The sequence below is a fragment of the Parasteatoda tepidariorum genome, chromosome 6 (assembly GCF_982258835.1).
Source record: "Parasteatoda tepidariorum strain Cologne lab strain chromosome 6, Ptep-v5.0, whole genome shotgun sequence".
Lineage (NCBI taxonomy): Eukaryota > Metazoa > Arthropoda > Arachnida > Araneae > Theridiidae > Parasteatoda > Parasteatoda tepidariorum.
Window position 1 is genome coordinate 95,729,795 of NC_141760.1, and position 26,772 is coordinate 95,756,566.

Sequence of the window (26,772 nt, forward strand, 5' to 3'; positions counted from 1 at the left end):
ATAAAATATTTCATTTTATCGCCCTAAATATTCCCTTTTATAAACTCAAGACAAAAAATCAAGATTGTTTTCCTTTAATGGACCAACTTAAATATGATGGTAACCAACTTGAATTCCCGTCAAAAACCATCATACAGTTTGTTGGGACCATCAGACCTTCCCAAGGTAGGAATTGGCACCTTTTCAAGTTGGGCTAACATAGTATTCCCATCATGTCATGATGGATTTTTATGAAGGGTCAACATAGCGTTCTCATCATGTCATGATGTATTTTTATAATGGGCCAACATAGCATTCCCATCATGACATGATGTATTTTTATAATGGGCCAGCATGGCATTCCCATCATGGCATGATGTATTTTTATAATGGGCCAGCATGGCATTCCCATCATGGCGTGATGTATTTTTATAATAGGCAAACATAGCATTCCCATCATGGCATGATGGATTTTTATAATGGGCCAACATAGCATTCCCATCATGACATGATGTACTTTTATAATGGGCCAACATAGCATTCCCATCATGTCATGATGGATTTTTATGAAGGGTCAACATAGCGTTCTCATCATGTCATGATGTATTTTTATAATGGGCCAGCATGGCATTCCCATCATGGCATGATGGATTTTTATAATGGGCCAACATAGCATTCCCATCATGACATGATGTATTTTTATAATGGGCCAGCATGGCATTCCCATCATGGCATGATGTATTTTTATAATAGGCAAACATAGCATTCCCATCATGACATGATGTATTTTTATAATGGGCCAGCATGGCATTCCCATCATGGCATGATGTACTTTTATAATGGGCCAACATAGCATTCCCATCATGTCATGATGGATTTTTATGAAGGGTCAACATAGCGTTCTCATCATGTCATGATGTATTTTTATAATGGGCCAGCATGGCATTCCCATCATGGCATGATGGATTTTTATAATGGGCCAACATAGCATTCCCATCATGACATGGTGTATTTTTATAATGGGCCAGCATGGCATTCCCATCATGGCATGATGTATTTTTATAATAGGCAAACATAGCATTCCCATCATGGCATGATGGATTTTTATGAAGGGTCAACATAGCGTTCTCATTATGTCATGATGTATTTTTATAATGGGCTAACATAGCATTCCCATCATGTCATGATGGATTTTTATGAAGGGTCAACATAGCGTTCTCATCATGTCATGATGTATTTTTATAATGGGCCAGCATGGCATTCCCATCATGGCATGATGGATTTTTATAATTGGCCAACATAGCATTCCCATCATGACATGATGTATTTTTATAATGGGCCAGCATGGCATTCCCATCATGGCATGATGGATTTATAGAATGGGCTATAGTATTTCCATCATGACATGATGTATTTTTATAATGGGCCAGCATGGCATTCCTATCATGGCATGATATATTTTTATAATAGGCAATATCACATTTACACTTACTGTAAAGTGACAAATTAATCTATTCACGCCTTTCTTTCTATACCTTTAATTTTAGGGGGGCTAACTAACCAATCTCTTTCCCTTAAACTTCAAACTCTCCGCCTCTTTCAATTTAATTGGCCGTAATTTTTCTAGTCCTATATCAGTTAAGGAATTTTTAAGACACTTTTAGGACGATTCTCTTTTTGTGCTTCCTTCTTGCTGGTTCCTTTTTCTTTTCTCGAGATGCGGACTTCGGTCCGTATCGAGGGACTTCGTTTTACATTTTTTTTCCAAACCTTTATCTTAAAATAAATCCATAGCTCTAATCAATTTCTGTAAAATTTAAATCAACATTTTATACCTTTAATTTTCTTTAACATTAAAAGCCCTCTCAAATTTAAGTTTTCTTTTCATATTTTATTTTAACGGTTAAATTACTCGTTCTTTTTATTTTACTTTCATGCATGACTTCTTCTTTGTTTCAATTTTCCTGTCACCCATTTCTATGGTAATAGATATTTCTTGTACCACAAAAATGTGTTGGAAGATATACATTGTTTTTTTTTTTTGAAATAATCAAAATAAGTAGTTTTACAAAATAATGTTTTACAAAAATAAAAGTTTAGTTGAACAGAAAGTTTTGTGTGATTGTTTTTTTAGCTTTACCTTCATAGCTAATAGTTATCACCTTTTTTTCCTTCTGTATGAGGTGAGTACCTTTTTTTATTGTTATGGGCATTTACTTTCTTTCTTTGGAAACATGACAAAAATTGCATTGAATATATACTCATGTTTGGATATAGCATGACTTTATCTTATTTATCTTCAATTATTTTTAGTTTCACCCTTATTCTAAATTCGGTGATACCAATTTATCCAATTTGTTCAAACTTCACATTTTGTGACCCTTTGAACCTATTGGGTCATTGTTATCCCACATTAGCATTGTACCACCACTTTCTTTAACTATCACATCCCCCTTAATTTAATTTAATTACCTTTTATATGTTTTTGCCTTTAATTTATTTATCATGACTTTTCAATCATTTAACCTTTTTAATCATGACTATATCCAGATATACATCCAATTATGCAACCCATCCATTTGAATAATAATACATAAATAACTTTACTTTATACGCACCAAATAATATTTTATTAAACTGTTACAGGAAAACATAGCATTCCCATCATGGCATGAAGGATTTTTATAATGGGCCAACATAGCAATCCCATCATAGTGCAATAGTTTTTTATGTTGGGCCAACATGGCATACCCATTATAGTATGCTGGATATTTATAATGGGTCAACATTGCATACCCATCGTAGTATGCTGGATTTTTATAATGGGCCGACATAGCATGCTCATCATAGTATAATGGATTTTTGGAAGGACAAAAAAAACCCAATAACAAAAACAGGTGGACACTTGCTCATTGAAATTTATTACTCTCTTGATGATATTTTGTAATGATCTTAGTTGACAATTATATTTTAAAAAAAACACAAATAATCTCATTTTTTAAGTTACATACAATTTAAAACTCAAAGTTGATACTTTTTATAATTTTTTTGCTTACACACACTAAAAGGATCAAGACACTTTTTTTATAACCGTCGTTGAACAGCCGACCCAAATTTTATGGGTTTACGACAACTAATGTTCAACTCCGTAACCTTGTAGTTTTGAACCCAATCCAGAAGAGAAGGGAACTCCTGGATCGAGTATTGGGAGAAATTCACCTTCGTGGAAGACTTTTTGATACAGCTAACCCGCATCAGCGTTACACGGATAGGAAGACCACGAGAACCTCCCATGGTTAGCCTGACGGCAAGGGGACTCTAACCCATGATCCGTCTATCACTGAGGATATTTCACGTCAGCACTGTAGTCAGTGCAAGCGGGATGCAGAATTCGTATCGACTAGGATTCGCACCCGATTCACCTCATTGGAAGGCGAATGCTTTATCCCCTGACCCACCGCGGCCTAGTCAAGACACTTTGAAATATTTTTGAAGAATTCTTGTGTTCTTTACATATACATTGATTACATTTTGTTCTCATATTAATCTATAATTTTTAAACTTAGCCCGACTATAGATATGCTTAAATACGAGGCCAAACTGCTACATTATGGACGAATTAATTGTTGCATTAGGAGGACTAATTGAAATGTCAATCTTTTTCGGGCGTGTTTATTCAATTTACATAAATACTTATAACGTGATTTTATATTAATATATAATTTTCAAACGTGCCCCATTTATTATTTCCTTATACCTAAAAGTAAAGTTATCTTTGAACATTATAGACGGACTAATTGGAGCTCAAGGCTGTCTAATAGTTATGTCAATATTCTCTTTATTATGAAGGGATATAAAATCTCAAACTCAGTTGCAGCCCATAGAGGAGTAATGCCTACTGTGCCCATCTCAGTTTTCGTAACCTTGGGCCTTGGGGTGCAGAAGCAGATGTTCCAATTGGGTGGCCAGTCGAACGCGGAACAAATAGTATTTAGTCCCCAAGCATGCTCATTTTATCGGAGGTATGAAAGGCTTAGTCGGCCTGAAGATAGACCCAGAGCACGCAATCTAAATTCAAATAAAGAACATAAAATTATCTCTCCCTTGACCAGTTTTTAAATTAAAAAATTCTCTAAAACATGGGCGAGTCATAGGCAAATGCCACGCGAAAAATTTCATAAGTAAAAGACTCTTTTATTAGTCGATTTCGAATGCAATTTGGTGTTACAATCTCAAATCGGGGTGCCCTTTCAATACAATTCAATTTTTTAAACAAGTTAAGCGCCTTTTTATTGACCAAAAAGAATAAAAATCTGAATTTAGATTTAAAAATTCTGAATCTATAAAAAAATTTCATAACTTATAAATTAAAACTTTTTTCAGCATTAACATATTAATCGATAAAAAATATTTAATTAATCTATGAAAATAAGGATATCTGTGGCCCTAATCTACGTCACATTTTTTGAACTTAAAATATCGTGTAGAATACAGAATTAGCAAGTCGCATGCAAGAAACCACGAAATTCAGAGAGCTCTGACTTCGAGAAAGTCGTATTTGTCTGATATCATGAAAATGGCGAATCCTTATGGCGAATCTATTGAATTAAACATACTAAAATCGACAATGGTTTTTTGTGATTAAGTAGTGAAGATGAGTAATGGTTGTTGGAATGGGCTTCGAACTGGCAGACACACAAACCTAATAAATAGAGACCAACCAGGACTGTCCGAATAAATTGAGGAAATCACACCAAACCGGTTGCCCAAATACTCCAGGTGCTCCATCGGAGCATCCGGGATTGTTGTTTTGATAAATATCATCCACAAGAAAACACACATGTTTGGTTTCCATGGTCATGCTGTCGCCAACGAGCCTTTGATTATAAAATCCAACCACACCGCTCATTTGAGGGGGTGCAAGGCATGTCAAAATCGAACCGTAGATGAGTGGAAACGGGTACTCAAGAATGATGAATCAAGGTTAAATCTCAGTAGAGTTAAGGTGGTTAATTGTTTCATGTAGAAGTTCTGCCAACTATCGAATGTGAATAAATCATGTTTATCTCTTTCATCACAGGTGTCCAATTACTTATTGGAAGATAGTGTATTTTTCTTTGGGCTGTGGGCCGAGAACTTTTCTCACTTTTTGTGAATGAATTATAATAGCTACTAGTTCTTGACCAATCATTCAAAAGATATAGGAAATGTCACTTCAAATGACATTGGAGTAACAAAATTTTAAATCGTTATAGTAGTTAAACTATAAAAACCAGTTTTTCAAAACCGTGTCTAACCCCACGGTTACAATTATCTATCATAATTATTTTAAGAGACTTATTTGAGATACTGCCATAACACTTTACTTAATAAAAATCTGACGAACCATTCAAAACTTATAAAATTAAACCGATTTTTGTTAGCTGTTTGTACATTAATTTTGCTGATATTTTCCAACAGTTTGCATTAAGTAATACCAAAGAACTTATACGCTTCGCCTGCACCCTTATACAATCTTTGGTCATACTATTAAATGCTTATAGTAACGTAAACTAGCTTTTGTTTAAATAAAAATATTAAAGGCTTCTGATGTGAATAATTTCAAAAAACGAAATTAAAACAATATATATATATATATATATATATATATATATATATATATATATATATATATATATATATATATATATATATATATATATATATATATATATATATATATATATATATATATATATATATATATATATATATATATATATATATATATATATATATATATATATATATATATATATATGTAATTTTAATTTCATTCGTGAGTATTATAACACGATATAATATATCAAAGAGCCTATAAATATATTCACATATCACATTTATGATTGAATTCATAACAGTTTTTGCTATCTTTATATTTATCTTACAGATTTCGGAAACCATTGAAGAAAATATAAATTTCATCAGGTACAAAAACAATACTTCTTTAGAATTGCGTCATTCACACACACAGATTGATCACCATATAGGTTCAATCTTGATATAGTTCCTAATAATTCGCATTCATAATCAGGAGGAGAAATGCGCACTGTTCCTTCAAATATTGCACCACCCGGTGACGTGCGCACGATCAGTGTATAAATATTATCATATGATGAATGACCTTCATGTTCAGTACCGGGTGACAATATTCTTGCATCGCTGATAAGGGTCAAGTTCAAAGTAGCACAGATACTCGAAACTGGCCGCAACAAATTATTTATGTATTCCACCAGAAACCCAGAAACTTTCTGAACATTTTCGTCATCTGTATCAATCGTCAAAGCAGATTCGCAAGTACACCAATGTTCTTCAATCGATGCATCTTCACAAGATCGATCTTCGGGAACTTCACGAAACAGAGACTGCGCTCTTTTCATGAAGGTTTGGGTTAACCCTTCACTAACGTTATCTGGATTGGAAAAGGACCAATCTTCTTGCAAATGAAGGATATTCAGCAAAGTGGCATGAAGATCGAATGGTGTCACCAGTCTGTGAGCATTAGTTCTTAAAGATTTAGTTTCTTGAGGGTAATTTTTTTGGAAATCCGGCGGTAAAAACATAAATAGCATTGGTAATCTTTCTTCCAGCCTGCCGATAAAGGTTGTTCGAATTTCTCCCCAACGCATGCCATGATCAGCCATAACAACCACTATAGTTTTGTCTAGCGCGCCAGACTCATGCAGAGTTCTAAAAAAACTTTCATACAAGTAGTCGACGGCCGATCCAGTATTTAGATAGTCATGAGTCATACTATTTATCCAAGAAAGTGAAAAATAAGCCCTATCTTTGAAGTGAGTGGCAAATTGTTCAGTCCAGTGCAAAACAGCTTCCGTCTCAGATATTCCCCCAACGCATCTGTGGCAGTTGAATTTCTTTTTCCAGCCAAGTGTGTCTTCGTACGATAAAATAAAATGGCGAAAATAATAATCTGTTGGCTGTTTGAAAAAACCCTTTTTAACGTAATTGAATGTTGATATATGGGGAGTATCTTCAGCAAAGAAAGTCCTGTGACCTTTTTCAGCATAACGTTTCCACAAAAAGTTGCATTTGTCGAGAGGCTCATAGGGGTCAGAACTCCAGCAGACTTCTGGCAGTTCTCGTTCATCGTAACCTAAAAGCATGGCGCCAAGATTAGGGAACGTGTTGTCGCCAATTTTATTAAATCCTAACATTTCGATAGCTTTCATATTGTCTACTAAATAACGCAACGTTTTATTCATTTGGCGGTGCATGTTTAGTCTTGATACTGAATCGATGCCTACAATCAAGACACTGTAAGGTGAAGGATTTTGCATCTCACACCGCTTCTCAACGCTAGGTTTGTCCTGAACGAAACTGTGGAATTCTTTATATATTTGGTAATGATCGGAATTTTCACAAGTCACGGTAATGAATTCATCATCGATCTTGGTCTTTTCTGAAAATTTTCTGCACTTTCCATATCTGAAATAAAATAAGGAAACACTTTTGAAAACTTTAAGTATTAAGCATTATAATACAAATTTTGCATGAAATATTTTGACATGGAAGATGAAAAATATAAGTGTTGTATTCAAATAAATTGCTTATATTGAATACCTAAAAAGTTTAAATGAAATATATATAAAAACTGAATCAAGTATTACATAAAATCCGGAGATTTTAGATTAATCTCAGAACATTTGTGTATTTCATCTTAACACCAGCACCACGTGGATATAAGTTTCCTCATATTTAAACAAATATTAAAGTTTTTGTGTTCTTTATGAACTTCTCACATATAAAAACTAAATTATTTATATTTTGATGCCTAAAAAGTTTTACTGAAATGAACATACATAAAACTAAATTATGACAGAGAATTGGAATAAGAGTGTTATATAAAATCTTGAAATTTTGGGTAAATCTCATATTTTTAGATTTGTTTCAGCTCATCTTATCATCAGCAACACGTGAATATAAATTTTTTCATATTAAAATAAATATTTAAGTTTCTGTATTCTACGTGAGCTCCTCACATACGAAAAATTAAAAATTAATTAATCCAGTTCCCGTCCAACTAAATCCCTAATTAAAAATGTACTTTTTTATTTGTTATTTTGTGCTTGAGATGTTGGGAAATGGGGAAATAATAGAAGAAATTTGTTAAAAACATATCACGTAACGTTATAATACATATTTATCAGTTATTAAAGCCCTACTTATCATTTTTTAAATTTACTTATCATTTTTAAAATTCTTTCCTTGTTCGTAAGTAGATACGAATTGCATGCAATTTCTTCAATAAAACAAAATTTGAAATCTTAATATATGGCTAAAACCGTTTTTCGAATTTGTTAATGTGTAATTCAATACGAATTAGTGAAATTTTACAATATGCGAAAAATCGAACATTTTATTTGCACTGACCTCAAATTTAAAGGCGTGTCTAATCTTAAGAAGGCCACTATCACTCAGATGAGCATGTTTTGAAAAAAAGAAAGAAAAAAAATTTCCCACCTTTCCGACTAAGGCGAGTCAAACTAGTATGAATGAAGTTGAATAATTGGCGAGTAATATTTTTTTCCCCTTTAAACGTTCATTGGCCCCCATTGTCATTTTACATTTTAGAATTCTATATCTCAGTTATTTTGCGGAATCGTTTGCAGATTTTTTTTGGCCAATTAGCCAAGTTCAATAGAATGCCAAATAATTCTCTCTAAGTCTAATAATTCTTTTCTAAGTTTAGATAGAAGAAGATATTTTTATTTTTTCAAATCAATTGCCTAGTTAAACGATGTTACAAAAGAGATCATTAGCAATTTTTGCTGAAACGAATTCTTTTCGTATTTTTTTTTCTTCGAGAAAACGTTTTTTATTTATTTTTTATTTGCAAACGATCTTTAAGAGTGGCAATTTTTCTCCGAAATATTGTTTCTTTCTTGATTTGAGAGCAATTGTATACATTATTTTTTAATAAACTATTCGGAATAATCTTAGATAAGTGTATCTGTTTTATATTCGCAGAAATTTTAGACCGAAACGTAAATAAAGTTTAATGTAGTGAAGATACATTCCAAAGCATTCAAGCGAATAAAACTCATTGTTGCGTTTCTGAAATATTTCAAGATCAGGAAAAGCGAAAGCAGAAAAGGTAAGTAGTTTGATTTGTCATAATCTATAACTTAAATACTGTTTAATATCTAACATTTGAATGAAAGGAAAATATATATTTTTATTTAATAAAACATTTTTCTCCTTATTCAGGTCAAATTGATCTGCATTTCAGAATTTAAAATTTTTTTGTTACTCTTTCTATTGCTAATTGTTGATATCGGAATTTATATACATCATATAAGAATATTATAAAAAATAATTCATATTTTTTCATATATCACGAAATCTTTCAAATCTAACTTATTTAGATAATTTTACTATGTTTAATATTTTCATTAACCAAACGAAGTTTAAAACACTCACCATAATATCGAATTCTATGATTACATGTATCAATAATACTTATGATAGTATCGTAATTAATATTTAAAATTGTCGGTAATGATCGCAATATAGTTTTCGTGGTATAATAATAATAATATAATAATTATCTATAGTTAACGCGATAACTATAAATATTATCGTGATCATAATCAACAATTCATTGTCATGAAAATTGTGATATTATCGTTATAGATCTTTGTATCATGTATTATTTATCATGTATTGTATCGTTATATTGTAATACCGTTTTCCCGATGTTTAAAAAAATCAATTTATAAAAATGTCGCCGACTTCTAGGGTTAATTATAATTTAAATCGAGAAATAAATTAAAATTTTGCATGATTTTTATATAGGATTAAGATACAAAACTTCTAATTCGAAGTATATTTATTCATTTAATTTTTACTAACATGAAAGTGTTTCTTTTTTGTCAATTACTTTTTTCAAATAGTTTTCATGTTCCAATCATTCATATCTTTTTTCTAAAAATTAATGTTTAGAAGTTGGTTTGTTTGGGTTTGGTAAAAAATTAAAATACTAGAGAGTTGAATATCAAGAATAGCACACCAGTTTTATAGCCAGCTGTTCAACAATAACTAAAAAATAAACAAATGGAAAACTTTTGACTATTTTTGCCTTTATTTGAAAACAAAACCAAAATTAACTTTCCAATGGCATGTGAAATTATTTACTTTAAAAAAATATTTGTTTTGCATTGAAAAGCAGTCGAAAGGAAGAAAAGAAAAACGAATTTTTATTTCCAACTTAATTTAGGGGTTTAAATATACTCGAAATAATATATACTCGAATTGTTTAAATATAATCGAAATGATGCATTCGAATCACAACAAACTCATCTCAGGCAAATTCTTGAATTTTTATCGCCTGCTTTTAAAAAGAAAATTGTTAGCATTACCATTAACATTTTAAAAATTGCACGTCTATGTTAAGTTTTAAGTAATCATTTAAACACTATTCATAGAACAAAGAATCGATAAGTTTCTATATATAGAGTGCTCTAGCTCAAAAAGTTCTAAAAATACTACTTAATTACTAAAAAAAAGTATGTTTTGATTCTGAAGTGTCTGGTATGAAGATTTTTCGTTTTGCAAGATATAAAATATTCTATTTCCTCACATTTTTAACATTTAAAAACATTTTAAAAAAAAGTTTTTAAAACATTATTTTAACTTTTTTTTGGTCTGAAATTTTGTTTATTAATTATTAATCCGTCGATTTTATTTATCAAGAGCAAACAATAACCAATGCTTTAATGTTATAATATTTTCTTTATAAATCATGTTTTTAATATAACTTTTTAAAAAACCGTGTAATATTTGAAACAAATAATTTTTCGCATTATGAGTTAAAACATATTATTTAATATATTGTTGATCTTGTGAATAAATTGCTTGAAAAGTCTTATTATTATTTATCTTATGACAAATGTGGATACCTTAAAGATATAACGGTGGTTTTATAGTAGCTTTAATAACAATGATAAATTAAAAAATTCTTATGTTGTTTAAATTTTTCATAAGAACTTCAGGATTTCAGATTAAGGAAAAGAGAAGAGAATGATTGATTTAAAGTTTTAATGTTGTTTCTGTGGGATAAAAATAAAAAATAAAAACTTTTTTTTAGGATTTTTTTCTGCCTCTGGAATAACATGCAAAACTTAAAACGCTTTTACTAATAGAAACAATTCATAAAACTTTTGAATGAAAATTTATATAATTAAATTAATTATAAAACATACCACCTGTTATAAACACTTAAAATAATTATAAATCATACCACTAAGCTCTAGAAAATTTCTACTGTTTAATGAGATAATAAAAGCAATGCTTGATTATTTGTCATTACAAACAATCAAATTCTCAATAGTAAATTTTTACATCGATAGCTTAAATCATAGTGCTGTCTGAATTTGCTGCAAACTTAATAAGGAGTGAAAATGCATTATGATTTTTTAAGAGTTGAACCATAATAAGTAAGAGTGTGATTTAGTTTAAGAAGTACAATAGCGTAGCTCAATCCAACACCATATTTTAGGTTATAGCTATTTGAATGATATCATGGTTCAACTCATCACAAAACATGTCAGACAAATAACGAAAAACGTTGCATCACTTTAAGCGACAGAGGGGATTTTTGGTAGTAATTAAAATTTATTTCGTTCAAAACTGATTATTCTATTTTTATAAGTACATTTGAAAAATGTAGTTATTTAAATTTTTATTAATTTAATTTTTTTTTTCGTTTTTTAGTTTTATGTTTGCTATCTTTTTTAAGTTTGGTGGTATCACGTTATGTTGATATTATCACGATCTGTTGTACATATCCCAATAAACTCTGTTTATATCGATCTGGAAACTGTCGGGCACGGAGTACCAGTAGAGATCTGAATGCTCTAGCTTATAAGAAAGTGGTCAGAATTAATAATGGGGGACTATCTAGAGTCATGAACACGAAAATGATTCAATAAAAACATGGTAATAATACTTCAGCTATTTATCTGCTTTTTAGGGATATTCATGCAACCCTTTCAAAAAACTATTTCTTATTCTCTTATATATATTTAAAAAGTTTATGTAAAAAAAATATATGTAATGTAGTTGAATGGAACGTTTTTATTTCTTTTTTTTTTTTATAACCAAATTTGAACAGCTTTACGAAATCCTGATTTACGGCTTTCATTGTTCAACTCGGCAGCCTTGTAATTTTGAACCCAACCCAGAAGACAAGGAAATTTTTAAATCAAGCATTGGGATAAACTATCCTTCATGTAGAACAATTTGATGGAACTGTTCTACATTTGCGTTTTGCGTTTCATGGAGAGGAAAACTACTATAAACTCCCACTATTAGACCGATGACAAAGGGATTCTAACCTATGATCCGTCTACCACTGAGGATATTTTACGTCAGCACTGTGGTTGATGCGAGCAGGAAGAAGAATTCGTATCAACCAGCCATCTTTTGGATTCTAACCTGGGGCACTTTATTTGAAGGCTAGTGCTCTATCCCCTAAGCCACAGCGGCTCTGAATGGAACAATTAGCATTTCTTTCATTTATCAAAAGTTTGAATTAATGTAATTTTTTTAATACTATTTTTCATTTCTATGTTGTGACTTGATTAAGAGGACGCTGCACCACAGGAGAAACTCTTCATTGCAAATTCTCTTTCACTCCCATAAGTAGTTTATTAAAATTTATAGTATAAAAAAAGTCAGTTCAATCACTGTAAAGAATGTTTCAAAATATCAAAATAAAACAAATTATGAGAGTATAACTTAGGTTTATGCAATTGCAATGGGGAAATTCTTTTCCAGTAATTTGTTTGCATTTTCATATTTTGAAATTTCTTTTGAAGCAATTTAAACCTCGTGACTTACTCCAGGTTTGCCTGAACTTAATTTTTTTCATTATTAAAATGTTCAATTAGTTCTAGGGGTGAAATAGAATTAGCGAGGAAACATTCCTCCCACGGCATGGCTTCCTCTTAAGAGTTTATAAGAATGTTGATTTTTTTCCTCCATTTATATGCATTCCATTCTTATTTTACTCCCGTAGTTTTTTTTACTAGTCACGGTGGCTCAGGGGATAGAGCGTTCATTACACAATGTGGTGACCCAAGTTCGAATCCCAGTGGTAGCTGGTTGATACGAATTCTACTACCGGCTTACACAGAGCACAGTGATAGACGGATTATGGAATTGAATCCCCTAGCCGTCGGGCTAACTGTGGGAGGTTTTCGTGATTTTCCTCTCGATGCAACGTAAATGTGGGTTAGCTCCCTCCAAAGTACTCCACGTAGGCTAGTTTGTCCCAATACTTGATCCAGAAGTTCCTAGTTTTCTTGGTTGGGCTCAAAATTACAAGACTACGAAAATGAACACAAATTTGAACTCAAAATTGAGTTGACTGTTCAACGCCGGTTATAATAAAAATTATGATGTTACTGAGTTATTTGTTATTCTTATAACAAACTCATTTTTCAATCGACACTTAATGCAAGAATTGAAAATGAAATACGTAAAATACTTACTTTATTTTGTCATCGGATGCGCCATCTTTACCTCTTTTAATGTATCTGTAGCAACAAGTAAAATTTTGAAATCCTCTTCTCTCTGCGGCCTCCATATCCAATATTAGGAAACTTCCTTCAGTTTTTGTAATGGGTTCACCCTTCTGCAACGAAAGGTAACATATTTTATTGTTCTAAAATCGGTGTTAACAAGATTTTTATTTTTATTTTATTGCACCTCGTTTTGAAATGCGTGAATATCCGTTTTTTATACGAGATAGAAAAAAATCACTCATTTATAAATCGGTATTAACCAACAATGATGCATAAAGCTAAAAGTAATATACCGATACAAATAAATCACTTAAAAGGATTCTAATTTGTAAAAAAAATTTTTTTTTTAATTTGCTTCACCTCTCTGTGATTTTACTTCACAGAGGAAACAAAATTCGTTTTTAAAACTTCGATTCATAAAATTAAAATTCATATATACTCAGTAATGTTACTATCTACAACTATCTCTTTATTATTACTAAATTTATTGCAATCAAGCAACTTTCTGAATGAATTTTTTACAATGAGAAAATAAATTACGGTCAAAACTACCAGAATATGGTTTAATTTATTGCATTTCTGACTCTATAACAATACCAAAAAGCTGGGTAATTTTTACGGAAGCGCTTTGATGATGATTTTGGCAAAATTAGCATTAAAATATGGTTTTATGATACGTGATAAAGTTAGGTAAATGTGATAAAATTTGGCAAGATGTTGATGGTTTTATCTCTTAGATTGTTTTGATTTAATAGCTTTAATTGCATTTAAACATGCTTCCAAAATTAATTACGTGCAGCTTCAAATGACGTCTCTCTGCTCCCGGTTAACCTTCCGTCCGTGGAACGTCGTACAAACCCTTAATACACCGCAGTAAACAAAAAGGAAATAGTTTAATGTTAATTATGCGCCCCTATGCCATTTAATCCACGGACCGGGCCAAGGGGTTGATGGCCACAGCCTGGGATCATGGCACAGAAACCATTTATTCGGTTGAATTTATTTTTCAGTTTAATATTTTTTACTAAATAAGAGCCATAATTTTGAAAATCAGAATTTTCAGCAATTCCTTACCATATAAACGGAAAAATTAGCCAATGAATGTTTTAAATACCGTATATTTTGGTTTTATTAACCAGAATTATGTTGTTTTTTTTCTTCTAAGAAATGTCATTACCATACGTTTCAGTAATTTTATCGGATTTTTTTCGCGCACTAAATAATTAAATTTTTCTTGAAATCAATTATAATTTTTTGTTATTAGATTGATACAAACACATTACTAAAGTGTTACTATAGTGTCAAATAAAACGTATTTTTAGGCATTTATCAAATTACTATTTCGATTAAGTCCTTCCATATTTATTTTGTTTGAGCTAACTTGACATAACGTATCAAAAATAAATAAATTAATAAAATAATAATTTCTATTAAAGAATGCGCATTAAACTCGGTAGTAATTCACTTATGATTTGGTTTACAATCTGTGAAATATACTAAAAATAGTTAAACATGTAGCAATCTATTTAAGTAGAGAAAAATGTTGCAGAAAATGTCTCAATAAAAACAAAATTAACAAAGATATATATCTGAAATTTAAGCTTGCCGAAGCTTAGAGGGCAACGTTTGGTTTAAAATATTAGAGATTTTCTATATTTATTGACCTAATTGCTTATTTTGATTCCTCTCAATAAAATAATCCCATTTTTTTTATTGAAGACAAACTGTATGGCCATTTTACCCTCTAGAAAATAGAAAAAATTAAATTTTTTTTATTTATTTATCATTGAGTGATGTATAAATAAGTTACTCTTAAAAAGCACCGAAAAATAATCCTCAAATTTCGAAATTCAAAACAAATACGGAATTTTTAGACAAAAATTTTAAGATCCTCTTTATATTCTGACTTAGTAGTATGTAGTTGTAAAAAATCCACCTTTAATTGCTACTAATGTTTCCTTGGGGGGAAAAAAGAGAGAAATTGTAATTAAGAGAATAAAATAAAAGTTATAAATATAATTAATATATAAATTCTAAATCTTGTTTAAGTTTTTTTTTTCAAAAAAAGTATCGTAGTTAAAAGTATATGAATATTGCTTATCTTAAAGCATAAAAGCACGCAACTATAAAAAAACATACTACAAGAAATAATTTTCGCCAAATTAAATACAAGGAAAAAAAGCGAAGAAACTACTGTTTGCATAAATACAATTTTCATATCATAGTGTTCCTTATGCTGCGCATCTAAATAATTTTCGAAAATTCGCTATTTTTTTTTCATTCTATAGTGTTTACGTTAAGAGAATGAAAAACCTATCATGGCGAAAATTTTCTGAAAGAGTAGCGGTGGTGGCAACAATTTGCTTATTTCACCTTCATTAAAATGTCCTTGCGAAGGTCAAAATTAGCAATCATTATGTAGTATTTCATACCTAAATACTTGCTATCAGACCAAAACAATTTTTTTTGATACATATATAAACAAACGAGCACTTATGTGAACAGATTAAGAGCAAGAAAGGTTAAAATTGCATGCATATTAAAAAAACAAATAAATAAATAAAAATCCTGATACTCTTTATTTTAATTTCTAAACAAAATTGCGATATTATCTTCCCACATCGGTTTGAATGTTTTGAGGAAGAAATAAACAGATAAGAGAAATACTTTGAAAGATTTGAAGAATGCAGATCAAAGTTTGATACTAACGGTCATTTTACAAGCTAAGATTTCGGCTACTTAATGTTTTCGGTACAAAATATTTTCTTCTTTATTTGCATAACTACTTTACATTCTGTTTTATTTTTGGTTACATTAATTGCAAAATTAAACTATTTAACAAATATTATTTCTCATAATTTCTGTTTTAAAATTAGATGCTGTGAATAAATATATAGTTGGTTTTTTTAAAAAAAATGATATGAAATAATGCTATGTTACTGTCCCAAAATTAAATTAATTTTCTAGTAATTATTATAATTACATAATCAATAGTATTTAGAATAGTTATGTATTTTATTTTTCCCTTAACTTGTTCCAGAGGTAAGCTGAGAAAAAAAAGTATGGTATTTGGTATCTGAGAAAAAAAAAGTATGGTTTCATAACTACCACCATTCTGGTAGTTTTAATAGTCCTTTTTTTCTTGGTGTAGGTCTGTGTTTCCCAAACTTATGACTTTTGCGTACCCTTTCTAAATTTTTCGTAACGCTGTGTACCACTAATAAAAAAAAAGAATGTATTTTTTGCTATAAAAAATTTCACAAAATTTTAAAATCACAACTGGCTGTTGACACCACTAATTATTAACTGTCAACTCTGCAAAAAAATAGCCAATAGAAAAATACGTAATTGTAAATTTTCATGGCTAGCTTTGTTTTTAAAAAATAAAATTTAGAAATTTTCGTTTGTTGCAAGATATATCGCATAAAAACGCGCACCCCCGCTAAACTGCTCCCGTACCCCTGGGGGTACGCGTACCACACTTTGGGAAACACTGGAGGTTTTATAATAATGGTATTTGCATTCAAATGAATAAGTAATTGGACCTATTCCATTTCAACACGCAGTAAACAATTCTTAATAAATTTCAAAAATAAATTAAGTATTCAAGAAGCGAAGTTATGAAACTAAATACTGCAAACAAAATTTTTATTTTGAATTTATGTGAAAAATAAGAAAACGAAATACTTTTTTAGTTAAGTAAAAAGAAATAAACTGTTTTTAGTAACATACATATGTAAACAGCTGAGGGTGTTTTTTTTAATCATAGAATTTTGATTTACGGATTGAAGCAAGACCTTGAAAACGTATACGTTCCTTGATAGGTTTACAGTCGGGCGGTCACATAAATCTCATAAATATATCACAAAAGCATTACAATCGCAGCAGATAAACACGAATGACTCAATGGTTTCAAAATTCTTTTCTTTCCTTGATAGAAAGATTTTCTTCACAAGAATTCTGTATCCGCTTTGGATAAAAGGATATCAAACTAAAGGATGTAAATTATGTAATTATTGAATTTTGCTTGATTTAATTAGGATAAATTATGAAAGCTGATTTAAGTAGGAGAAACTATGTAAGCGATTATTATTGGGTGAAAATATGTACAGTGTTCAAAATAAAAAAAGGACCACCCTGAATAACTTTTGATTAAATAATTGGATCGTAACGTTCTGGGACTCAATTTTAATAGTTCAAAGGAGGGACCTCATATTTGCAAATTATTAAAGGCAGATGATACTTTAAGGTGCAAAATTAGAAATTTATCAAAAAATTCGTAGTTTAAAAATTAAATTTTTTAGTATCAATTTGACTGATTTCGCTCAAATATTTATTTCGCCATCTAAAATTGCATTCTTTAAAATAAGGCAAAAAAATTGTATACCTTACAATTCAAACTTTTTCAGACTAAAGTAAAAAATTATAAAAAATTGCGAATATTTTTCTTTTTGAAGTTATTTTTGCATGAGATTATCTTTGGATAAAGGAATTTAATAATTGCTTGAATTTGTTTAAAAAATTTTTCGAGATATGGTGAAATGCACATGAAGTAAAATTAACATTATGGGGTACAAACTTTGGTCTGATATCCTGACCAAACTATTGGGTCCATATTTGCGGCTACCCACTATATGTTGAGGGTCAGAAATCCAAATCCATCGAAAAAAAGGTATGTCTATTCAGAGAAAGTGCGTTTTTGTGTTTGATTTCGTAACTTAAAATATCATCAGCTCTAAATAATTAGCGTATTTGAGGAATTCTAAATAATTAGCATTGTATAGCTCTCTCGAACCATTAAGATTTTGAACTTGACGATCCTATTATTAGATCAAAAGTTATTCAGGGTAGTCTGTTTTTTATTTTGTGCACTGTACAAATTATGCATGTTATGTACGTATTATGTAAAGTCTTTGGCTGTTTCGAAGCTACAAAATTGTGAAAAACTTAACATTTATTTCTAATTAATTATTAAATGCAGTATTGTCAGTTAGAACATTATCGCAAAACTATCATTTTTTAAAAAAAATTATCATACGAATCTCTATTTAATCACATAATTTTGTTTCATTTATTAAGTTTATCATATATTTTGAAATGATAAAAATAGTTATTTTGATTGAATTTTTTTTTAATAAAAATATAGTTTTGTTTAGTTTTCTAACAATACATCTGCATTTTTAATCTATATATGATTTAGACAATTTATTCTGTTTAAATTTGACATCATAGATTTTATGTATTTCTTTTGGTAATGTCGAGTTTGAAATTCGAAAAAAAGGGGGATGGATTTTAAAAGAAATTACCCTTAGTAAGACTTTACAATATTTCCATATTAATTGCTATAACTTTTTCTATTACTTACCGATTCATATTAATGTATCGATTATTAATTATTGAATAAATTTAAAAGCTGGGGGGCTGAGCTTAGGAATTTTATTAAAAGTGTCAATCAAAAAATATTTTGATATTGCAACAGTACAATTATGCATAAAATAACATAACTAATATGTAAATTAAATAAATAAATAAACAAGATAATTAAAATGAATTAATGTAACTAAAATGACATTCTGTATTCATTTTTTTGGTTAACTATTTTATATATTTATTTCAATATATATACATACATATATTTTTCGCGTGTATAAAAGATAACAAGATTCATAACATTGTGTCCTTAAAACTACTTTTTCCAAAGGATTAGAAAAGAAAAAAAACCTGTCAAATTTGCCAAACCAATATTAATAAATTTAAAGAAATCTATTAGAGAGAATTTTAATGATAATAATAAATTCAAACACAAGCACTTCCTTTTAAGTGGGCATTGCGTAAGATATCAATTTAACAAACTTTCTGAAATAAAATAATTATTGTACTCTTTGGGGAAAACCCTGGTGTTCCTGATAAAATTATTATATATTTTTATTTTATTTTACTTCACTATAACTGACATTTCCTTTTTAAATACATTAATTGACAAGACAACAGTGTGCGTAATTCTATGTAGTTTTAAGTAAACAAATAGGGAAATGTGTTTAAAATTTTTGTTAGCAGACACAGTAGGTGTTATACATTTTAATTTTCAGATCTTTGTAATCTAAATATTATGCAACAAGGACATTAGTTATGAAAAGGATTTTACAGGTATTTTTTTTTTTTTAATTATGTTGTGTTTAGCTTTCTTCACATTTTAAAAGTAAGTTTAAACATTGAAATTAAAAGTATGATCATGCTGTTCGTATAAAAAATTATTTATAATTTTCGAAAGGTTGATAAGTTCATTTCGTTATACATAACATCAGTTAGTTTCTTTAAAAAAAATAAAAATGAATAACTATTTCAAGGAGAAATCATCTTATTTTATAGCCGGTTTAGAAAGCTGACCCATTTTTTGCGTTGCCAATCAGCAAGGTAGCCTTACAATTTTGAGCTCAACCCAGATGACAATGTGACTCCTGAACAAGCCTTTGTGGAGGGAATTTAATGAAATGAAAACCACAAAAACCACTCATGGTTAAACCAACGACAATGCTAATCTAACCCAGGATCCGTCTGGGGATATTTTACGTCAGCACTGTGTTCAGTGAGAGCCTGGAGTAGAATTCTAATCAACGTTATATAGTAGGATCATAACTGGGATTCGAATCTGGGTTGCGTCATTAGAAGTGAGAGCTATATCCATTGACCCATTGAGCCGTCGTTATTTTATTTCATTCTATTTTATACCCGGCGTTGAATTGGTGACCCAATTCTGCGTTTACGTCTATCAATGTTCAACTCTGTAGCCTTGCAATTTTGAACCCAGCACAGAAAACAAGGGAATTCGAAGATCAAGCATTGGGACAAACTAGCCTTCGTGGAGAACTTTTTAATGGAACTAACCCATATTCGATTTACATGGAGAGGAAAAACATAAAAACCTCCCACCATTAGCCCGATAGCATGAGGGTTCTAACCCATGATCCGTCAACAACTAAGGATATTTTACGTCAGCACTGTGGTTAATGCGAGCCGGGAGCAAAATTCGTAGCCACAGCTGGGATTCGAATCTGGGTCAGCATCCTTATTGAGTAGAAAAAATTTTCTAACATCAAATTTGTGACAGGTAAATCCCTCGATCCGAAAAACTATTTAAAAAAATTACTAATTGCTCGCCAGATGGTTTGTAATAATTAGTCTCTGTTTAAAAAATAGTTAAAAAACTTACAAGGACATGCAAATGCTAATTAACGTTTTCGCACTATAGTCCTAAAAAGTATGGCAATTATTAAATAGCATTTCTGGTTTATAAAATACTTTAAAAAAAGTGATGTTAGCGCCATCTGTACTTTTGAGAGTGTTTGGGATTAAATATTGTTGTGGGAAAAAATAGTACTCTCGTAAAACGTCATTTATTTCTTAAAAAAACTCCTTTCAAATATATTCCATGAGGCAAAAAAAAAATTAAGATATCACAAATGATCAGAACATGATATTACATAATTAGACTCCATTGACAAAATTGAGTAAATGTGACAAGGAAAATTCGTGTCACTCCGCTCTAAAAGGACGATTACGTATCATTTTCCTCCTGTCTGTAAACATATTTAGAATGGCGATGTTAGCAGAACATGTGTTTTAGCATTTGCGCGTTTCGAACTAAATTAAATTACATTTTAAATATTTTATTAATATTCCTAGACATACAGTGATGTTTTCAGGAAATATGACTTCTTTTATTTCATATAAAACCTGGTTCAAGTTCATATCGCGATGCAAAATAAACAAAAAAACAATATAGTAATAAATCGTAGATAGCCCGTTAAATGATATGGAATAATCAGACTCAAATAATAAACTTACGCGAATTCAGCACAGAAATACTTCACAACAAATCTGTCTTACAATCCTTAAAAAAAAGGGAGCGTCATAACACTTTATACCCAACTTATATGTCTTATAGACGCATAGACTTATGATGTTTACGTGACCAATTGAATACTTGCAAAAGCTTCACGCGTGAGTGAGTTAGCCAATCAGGTCCGACACACACACGTCATATGCAGGCATTCAGTTAAATCTTATTCGAGCGTTGATTCAGCGTGATAATAAACATTAAAGCCGAAACGTCAAGATGCCATGCACAACCACGTGATTAAATAAAATCATGTGATTAGTTGCAAGAGTTCGATTTAGCTTTTCTTACACTAAATTAAATTTTTAAGAAAAATGTTCATTAAGTATTTCTAAACATAAATTGGAAATTTAAAAAAAAATTAACACTACGTCGAAAATTAGGACTACAAAATTAGCATTCGTCGGTTTCAAATAAATCCCACGATACAAAAAAAAAACATGAATTGATCGCCAGACAGTATTAATTAATCAAACATTTTCCACCTCATTTAAAACACTCTTTAAAATGGCGATCATGGCAAAACCTCAACTCTCGGTTTGTGTTTTGGACATAATTAAAATAGATTAATTTTTAAAGTAGCTTACATAAATATTTCTAGAACTATATAGGTATTTCGAGATATTTACGCCCATTTTTCTTCATATGAAATAAAATTACTTCCGCATTGCAAAAGAAGTATAAAAATTTCACCAATTGTCAGACAGATGATATGAAATTTCAAGTTCATTGAACGAACTACATTCCTCATAAACACACACACGTATAATTTCAATCCATATTTAGACGCAACACGAAACAGAAGTAGTTATTATACGTGACTTCCTATATTTGGGATCCTTGCCAGATACAGGAGAGATCAATGTCACAAGGAAAGAATTGATTTTTTAGAGATATCGTTAATAATAAACCTTACCCTTTTAATGATATCTCTCCATGTAGACATAAGGAATATGAATTAATAGTGTTTTCAAAGTTACTTTCTATAAATATACGCTTTATAAAATTCGAAGGAAATATGCAAACTATAATTCATTTATTCCAAATTTGTTTTCTGAAATATAAAAGCAAAAATACTACATACTCTAAAATATCAGATACTTATAAAACTTATTTAGGATATCTAGAACTTAAACACGGTTTTGAAAACTTTATTTAGAAATCACGCAGTATCAATTTCAGATACATTATCTCAATTAATAATATTTAGCTTTAATATTTTATAATTAATAATTATTTAGCATCTTGTAAAAAAGTAGATAGAAATCACAAAACTTTTAGCTATAAAATCTATTTAATAGCAAGTTTAATGGCTCGCTTTCAACAGATATTTTACTAAATACTAGTGTTTGGGTGTTTCACATATTTTCAGCTTTTTATAGTTTTTTTAAAATTTTACATCAAATTTTGTGTATTTTTGAAAAATGTAAAATTTTTTTATATAAAATAAAACTGTATTTTTATTAATTTTCTTGCTGCTGTCGCTTACTTTAAAATTAACAGGCAAAATATAATTCAAAAAAATGTTTAATTTGGAAATTGGGCATTATTTTCGTTTCAGAAAATATTAATTTAAAGTTTATTACTTTTTCGAGAACTTAATTTTTTGTTTATTACTTTTATGGGAAATCATCCTTAAAGGATAAAAAAGTCAATTATGGAAATCGATGCTTATTTAATGAATTAAATATGAATATAAGATTTTAAATTTTTTGGAGACTTTAAAATTGCCACTCGGTGCTTTTTAATGTTTTTAGATAATTTTTAAAGTGTTCTTCAACTTTATGATAACTCAGCTTTCACTTCAGAATAACTTTATTACATTTCTGCGAACCATTTTGCATTTGAATCAACGGTAGTGATCTTGTCATTCCTGTAACATAATCGATAAAAATTTTCTAATTTATAGCGAGAACAATGTTTTACTATAGTAAAAAGAGTTGATATGTTTTATTCCATTTAAACAAAAAAAAATAGTTAAAAAAAGCAGGAAATGAGTGGATGGCCATTATTTTCTGTTTATATCATATTCCCATTGATTAGAAGTACATTGGCCCAAGTACAAATCTATCACACTTATAATTCTACGGTTGAATTGAATTTCAATTCATTCCACTGTATTCCACAGACAATTAGCAATTCATGAAGAAGGCTGAATCTAAATATATAGCTTATAACTTTCATTTGAATCATGTTCACTCACATGAAAAAAATAATCTACACTATTAATAATTTTATTTTGCTTTCAATATTTCAATGTAATTCCATTTAGTTTTTTTTTTCTGTTTAAATGGAAAATTTTAAATTTATAAAGGAAATTTAACATAAATGGATGCACTTTAATTTGGTTTATATTCTCTTTGATAAACATGATTTGGACATACAAAAGGCATAAAATGTATTCCTTTTATGGTAGAGTTAAATATATTCCCATTTTAACTTTTAAAAATGCGATTGAAACATATAATCTTATAGCTGCATAAATTACTTTTTATTATAAGACGAACACTTTATAAAGAACAGAGATTACCACTATATTACTTAGAACAGATATTTTCCACTATATATAAGATATTTATCACTATAAAATTACACAGATTAATCTAATTGAATTTATATTTTTTGCTAAAAGGATACTTGTAACTTAAGAAGAAGAATACCGCTGAAATCGTATGATTGTGTCGAATCACGTGGCTGAGTATGTTGCGTTACCATTACAGCTTTAAAATGCTTAGGTGTATTATCACGGTGATTCAAATTTCGCATCAGATTTAATTGGATACCTGCAAGCAACGTCACGCGTATGAGTCGAACCTAACTGGCTGCTGAATCATGACATAAGCAAATGATACGACCACTCGTGACGTTGCTTACAGGAATCCAATTGAATTAACGTTATGTTAGTATTTTGTTTATGTTAGCTCTTTGGAGCAAAAATAGATGATGAATCGGCCTGTCTAATTCAGCGGCTAATTTAAAATTTTTTTTCTTGCGTTAAAAAGTTGAAATTAAATGTGAATGTGAAGCTGGTCAAGAATGTGAAGCTTAAAAGTTAGATGTGATGCTGATAAATTGAACGCGTATCAGACAAAACGGTTATTGAAAATTTCTTTACCTTGCCCTTTTAAGTAGGTGTAATATATTCACGTTTTATAAATCCTTCGTTTTTATGCCACGCATATTCTCTCTCAAACACTATCACTCCTCGTTCTCATCCTATTAACCCGATTTTCCAAAGATCATACCATTAAACCGGATTGACTCAATTCCTGTAAAAGCAGTTTTATTCTTCGAAATTCACCATGCATTAATGCTTTCAATGAAGTTATATATAATCCAATTAATTACCTAGCATTAAAAAAATTCAATTATAACTGAGATGACAGACTAATTGAAACCCAGACTAGTTCACATTTTATTATGAAAATACTCTTCATCTTGAGAAAGGCCTTGGAATTCTTCATGCGTAAGTTTTTAAAAAGAAAAAAATAAGACAATCTGCCATTCAAATACAAGCTTTAATGTGTAAAATATAGGATGCGGAACTAAATATCATAAATTTCTTGTTCTCGTTTATAAGTTGTGAAGGTAAACTAATGAAGGAGAAAAACAATATTTTAATCTAATGATAACTCGAAAAAATTAAAATCCACATGGGTTTCGCTGATGTGCGAGAGAAAAAAAATTAATGATTAAAAATATTTGACGGAGGTATTTAAATAAAAATTAATTCTAATAATATGATAAAAATTAAAATTCTGATTTTTGTAATAATTTTACTTTTGATATAGCTACGTTCATCGAATAATCTTACGTTCATTTAATAATCTTACGTTCAGTGTTCATCTAAAATTGTGATTAATTGCATTTTAGGTGAACGCTGCAACGTTTAAAAAATATGTTTATGAAAAAAATAGCGAACTATACTTAATTTCAAAAAAGAAAGTAAAGGGAGATAGTAACAAAAAAGAAAGATGGATGCAATACATGATTTCTTCAGGGGAAACCCTGCCTGCATTCATTCTGGAGTTTTTCCTGTTAACTGTTTAAAACTGTTAACTGTTAACTGAATTGTTTTTTAAAAAAACTGTTATGAACTGCTATAATTGTTTTAAAACTGTAACTGTTTTAATAAACAAAATAACTGTTAACTGTTTTATAATAATAACTGTTACAAAAATAAACTAACTAATACAATTATATAATAACTGCTAACTGCTTTAAAATAACTGTTTTTTTTATATTCGTTGTTGAACAGCCGACCTAATTTTGGGTTTACGACTACTAATGTTCAACTCCGTAGCCTTGTAATTTTGCACCAATCCAAAAGACAAGGAAACTCATAGATCAGTACCCCCAGAGGTATTGATTTGTTATGGGAGCATGGAAGACTTTGCGACTCGACAGATTCAACGTGCATCAGTCACCATTTACAACACGGGGAGTCTTCTCATGCCAACGGGGATCGAACCCACGAGCTCTCGGACATGGGTCGAGTGCCCTACCAACCAGGCTATCCCGGCCCAAAATAATTGTTTAAAAAAACTGACAGTTTAACTGCTTTAAAAAAACAGAAGTGGAAAAAATGCATAAAATATAAAAGAAATAGATTCAATACATGCAGCGCAAAACAATTCATAAACTAAAAAGGAACAAAATTAGCAGGTAAATATTTCAATAAACTAATTCAATTTACTTACGCATTTCAAATTAAGTGTAGTTTGAAGACAATTTTAAACTTATGCTGCTCTACCGCTTTCTCAGGTTTAATTTAGATTTTTTTTTAAATTGTTTTTAATGCCACAATTTTAAACTGACTTTTAGCAGAATCTATACCTAAGTATAAATTGAGTTTTAAAAATATGCTAAGAGCTGAGATTGAACGACCTTAGTTCTGAGGAGTAAGTTTTAAGAAAACGCAATTTTAGTATTATTTAGTTTCAAAAAAACTTACAAATCTAGAACTCTAAGTAAAAATAAATTTCAAAAGGAATAGAATCATTAAAAATTTAAATGAATTTTAATGAAATAAATGCGAATAATAAAAATAGCTTCTATAGAAAAAATAGCTTCTATAGTTTAATCACTGAAACAATACAAATAGGTGACGATTTTTTGTTGCCCAAAATGTTCTTTTATTTGTCAGAATCTATTGAATTTTTAGTTTTTGAGTTTTTAGTTGATGTTGTTAGTATTCTACAAGAATCAATATGTGTTTGATTAAGCTATGTCTTCCTTAACTTCATTAATTGTCAACATTAGTAGGATAAAGAAATTGGAGTGAAAAAAAAAAGTTAAGTTAAAAAAAAT

At 29.8% G+C, this 26,772-nt stretch overlaps 1 protein-coding gene across 1 annotated transcript in view; it reads right to left on the bottom strand.

Annotated features, from left to right (window-relative positions):
- Positions 1-5,776: 5,776 nt before the first annotated feature.
- The window catches only part of LOC107438567 (uncharacterized), a 44,762-nt gene continuing 23,766 nt past the window's right edge, over positions 5,777-26,772 (bottom strand). The window contains exons 3-4 of the mRNA XM_043047580.3: positions 13,533-13,675; positions 5,777-7,464 (exon numbers count right to left, since the gene is read on the bottom strand). Of these exons, the coding sequence (XP_042903514.2) occupies positions 5,943-7,464; positions 13,533-13,675 (1,665 nt within the window). The 3' untranslated portion in view covers positions 5,777-5,942. The remainder of the gene's footprint in view (positions 7,465-13,532; positions 13,676-26,772) is intronic.